The sequence below is a fragment of the Sorex araneus genome, chromosome X (assembly GCF_027595985.1).
Source record: "Sorex araneus isolate mSorAra2 chromosome X, mSorAra2.pri, whole genome shotgun sequence".
In the NCBI taxonomy this organism is placed as follows: Eukaryota; Metazoa; Chordata; class Mammalia; order Eulipotyphla; family Soricidae; genus Sorex; species Sorex araneus.
Window position 1 is genome coordinate 339,765,303 of NC_073313.1, and position 4,476 is coordinate 339,769,778.

The 4,476-nt window shown below is 40.1% G+C and overlaps 1 protein-coding gene across 1 annotated transcript; it reads left to right on the forward strand.

The window, feature by feature from the left end:
* Positions 1–2,690: 2,690 nt before the first annotated feature.
* Positions 2,691–3,524, forward strand: LOC129399979 (40S ribosomal protein S6-like). Its single transcript, XM_055121936.1, has one exon. The coding sequence runs from the start codon at positions 2,726–2,728 to the stop codon at positions 3,473–3,475; it is 750 nt and encodes a 249-aa protein (XP_054977911.1). The 5' UTR covers positions 2,691–2,725; the 3' UTR covers positions 3,476–3,524.
* The last annotated feature ends 952 nt before the right edge of the window (positions 3,525–4,476 follow it).

Genomic DNA, 4,476 nt, shown 5'->3' on the forward strand with positions numbered 1-4,476 from the left:
TTGTGGACTGGTATAACAGCAAGCAATTTCATTTTTAATGTTCTCCTTATAGTCAAGCAGATCATACTAGCTTGGAAGTAAACAGAATAATTTACCTACTAGTTGGTAGTTTATCATTATGGCACATTATTATTTAAAAAACAAACCTTCAGTTTAAAAAAGGCATTGAAATGAATTTTATTTATTAAACTTAAGTATCTCTTCCTAAGAAGTACAATTAAAATCATGATGGGATTCAATGTTGACACAGAGAAAGGATTGAGAGATAGACTGGCTAAGGTAGAAAAGCTACTGCTCATTACAGTCATTTCTTTTGGCGGGAAGCTGCCTACAGATGTTCCCATTAGGATAATTATTTCTGTGTTTCACTGAGCAATTTGTCAAAAGACACCACAGAGTGGACTAAACCCATAAGGTCACATCTAATTATTGGATGCTGTAAACTTTGACATATGCTGATGGAATTCTTACTGTCTTCCCATAAGTTGATCAGTTTTCTTTCAACCATTGGCTAAAAAATCATCCAGATTAAAAAATAAGAAAAATTTTAGAGAAAAGGAAGGCAGGTGGGTTGGGCCATGACCGAAAGACACAACAGTGCAAACAGTTGGTCCAGGCTGGAGTCGGCTCTGAAGCAGAGAGCAGCAAGCTGCAAGGACCTATTTACCTGAAATCACATATCAGAGAACTGGTGGGAATGGTGCACCCAGTGGTGGCCACTGACATGACCTGAGTTAGCCTCCTCCATATCCCATAAAAAAACCCAGGGTAGCCTCAAGTACTCTCCCTAAGGCAGCCTGACCATCCCAGCCACATCAGACCAATAGCCCATTAGCCCCTACTCTAATTAACATTTTGTCAAGAATACAAAAGCAATGGTGAGAGCAAGAATCCAAACTGCAAAGTTCACAATGGTAAAGAAATGCAGAATCTCACCAGGCTTAGTGAGTGAAGATGCTAAGCCCAGATGATCCAACCAGTAATACTGAGCTATATAACCTCTCTAATAAGAAATTCAGAGTGGCGCTGTTATGGATGCATAAGGGGATCAAAGAAACAATGGAATGCACCACCAATGAAACACAAGAGGATAATAATAAATCATAAGCACAGAAATGAAGAAAACACAGACTAAAATACAAACTTAAATGACAGACCTGGAAAACATGGTAGGTGAAATGAAAAACTCACTGGATCCAGGCCTAAACACTGAGTAAAAACTGCTGAGGACAGAATCAGTAAGCTCAAGATGAGGTGCAGGGAATCTCCAGACAATCAAGAAGATGAAAAATAGCCTCAAAATAACCAACAGATGTCAAGAGAACATTTGGATGGATTTAAAAAGAACAACATAAGAATCACTGGGGTACCAGAGAGGCAGGAAGAAAATCCTGTTGAAGAAGCAACTGTCAAAGCCATCATTGCTGAGAAGTTCACAGAGGTGAAAAATACATGTGCCCAGATCCAGGAGGCTTGAAGGGTACCAGCAAAAATAAATTCAAATAAAAATACTCCAAGACATATCCTAATCAGGATGATGAAAACCACAGATAGGGATGGAATACTGAAAGCAGTAAGATCAAAGAGGGAAATGGCATATAAAGGAGCATCCTTAAGATTTACAGCAGACTTACCTGATGAAACCCTTTAGGCCCGAAGACAGTGGTGGGATACAGTGAAGAAGCTCAATGGATTGAATACCTCACCAGAATACTTTACCCCGCTAGATTCTCATTCATACTTGAAGAAAACATACAGAGCTTCACAGAAAAGCACAACATAATATAAAGAGAAAATGTAAGACTAATATTTTTTAAAATTTTTATTAGTGAATCACTATGGGGTACAGTTACAAACTTATGAACTTTCATGTTTGTATTTAGTTTATATCCCTCCACCAGTGCCCATTCTCCTCCACCAATGATCCCAGTATCCCTCTCACCACCCCCATCCCAACCCCCACCACCCCATTCTGCCTCTGTGGCAGGGCATTCCCTTTTGTTCTCTCTCCTGTTGGACGTTGCAGTTTGCAATAAAGGTAGAGTGGCCGTTATGTTCAGTCTATAGTCTACTTTTGGCACGCAGCTTTCAACCCTAGTGGGTCCTCCCAACATTCTCTACTAGGTGTTCCCTTTTCTGTCTCTGCTGCCTTTCCCCCCTGTGTGTGAAGCCAGTTTCCATGCTGTGGGGCAGACCTCCTGGTTCTTATCTCTACTACTCTTGGGTGTTAGTGTCCCATTCTGCTACTTTATAATCCACATATGAGTGCAATTTTTCCATTAGACTGTAATAAATTTTTTTTAGAAAAACAATGTTTATTTAATCATAATTAGTAAATCCTGACACAGATAAAATACTGTTGCTTTTAGGCTTTAGGGGAGGAAACTGAAGATGACAAAGGGCTACACCATTGGAATGTTGGTCACCTCTATGTGTCTTCACCTTGAATGAACGTAAAGAATAACCTCAATGAACAGAGACCAATAATACTGAGTTATTCACTTCTCATAAATGCACATGTTCCTCATATCCCCCAAAATGACTACTATTAACATTTTATTTTGTATTTTCTGATCAAATATTTTTACCTTTTATTAAAACAATGTGATCTGTATAACTGTAACTCCCAGAACTACAAAAGCTATTTTTTGTCCAAGTTTAGCAAGAACAGAAATCTTTTTGTGCTCTTTTTCGTGGCGGATAAGAGGTGTTGGGCTGTCTCAATATGAAGCTGAACATCTCTTACCCAGCCACTGGCTGCCAGAAACTCATTGAAGTGGACGATGAACGTAAACTTCGTACCTTTTATGAAAAGCAGATGGCAACCAAAGTTGCTGCTGACGCTCTGGGAGAGGAATGGAAGGGCTACATGGTCCGGATCAGCGGCGGAAACGATAAGCAAGGTTTCCCCATGAAGCAGGGGGTCTTGACCCACGGCCGGGTCCGGCTGCTGCTGAGTAAGGGGCATTCCTGTTATGGACAGCGGAGGACCGGAGAAAGAAAGCGCAAATCTGTGCGTGGTTGCATTGTGGATGCCAATTTGAACGTTCTCAACTTGGTCATTGTAAAGAAAGGGGAGAAGGATATTCCTGGACTCACTGATACCACTGTGCCTCGGTGTCTGGGGCCCAAAAGAGCTAGCAGAATCCGCAAACTTTTCAATCTTTCTAAAGAAGATGATGTCCGCCAGTATGTTGTGAAGAAGCCTCTAAATAAAGAAGGTAAGAAACCTAGGACCAAAGCACCCAAGATTCAGCGTCTTGTTACTCCACGTGTTCTGCAACACAAACGCCGGCGCATTGCACTGAAGAAACAGCGCACCAAGAAAAACAAGGAAGAGGCTGCAGAGTATGCTAAACTGCTGGCGAAGAGAATGAAGGAGGCAAAAGAGAAACGCCAGGAGCGGATTGCCAAGAGACAGAGGCTGTCTTCTTTGAGAGCTTCTACCTCCAAGTCTGAATCCAGTCAAAAATGAGTTTCTGAGCAAAGAATAAATAAAGCCAGACAAAATTCAAAAAAAAAAATCTTTTTGTTATATATTTTGTATGTTTTACTACTATCCCTATTTTATGTACTTTTTTTTTTTCTTTTTGGGTCACACCCGGCGATGCACAGGGGTTACTCCTGGCTCTGCACTCAGGAATTACCCCTGGCCATGCTCAGGGGACCATATGGGATGCTGGGATTTGAACCCGGGTCGGCCGCGTGCAAGGCAAACGCCCTACCTGCTGTGCTATCTCTCCAGCCCCTATTTTATGTACTTTTTAAAGAACAATGACAATGAAAAAAATCAATCAAAACTCTATTTTACCTTTCTCACCAATATTTTATTTATTTTATTAAATTATACATAATAAAAAGAAAAGCAGTTAAGTAAATATAAGCCAAACATCACAGTGATAGGAAGTTGTCAAATGGACTAAAATTATGATCGGGTATAACAGTCTTATAAAATTTACCACCATAAATGAAATCAATGAATCCATGCCCGGTCTTGCAGCAGAACCATCTGAATAGCACTGAAGCAATTTATTCCTGCAATTTAACAAATTAATTAAAAATTAAAAAACTCACCACATACCTGAAATATAAAATTATAGTATCAAGTATCTCATGATATGAATAAGATTATTTTTTCAATGTTTTTCCATTAGATCACATTCCCAGAGGAACACCATTTAACTCTTCTATATCTACATGCATGTATATGAATGGCTGACAATCTAGGAGGCTGGGAAAGAAGTATAACTCTTTGCTAGTGGATCTCAAGGTCAGGAGGTTTTTGACACAGTTTTTCCGTTTTCTTTCTGTGGGAACCTCTGCTATCCTGCCTGACGGATATAACCTGAATTCCATATACAGGCTGGGTTGAGGTGGACACCCTTCCCCACATGTCATTTTCTGCCTCTTTTGCCTTCTGTACATCTCTCTTGGGTTTTTAATCCCCTTCACATAAAATAGTTAGCATGAGTCACA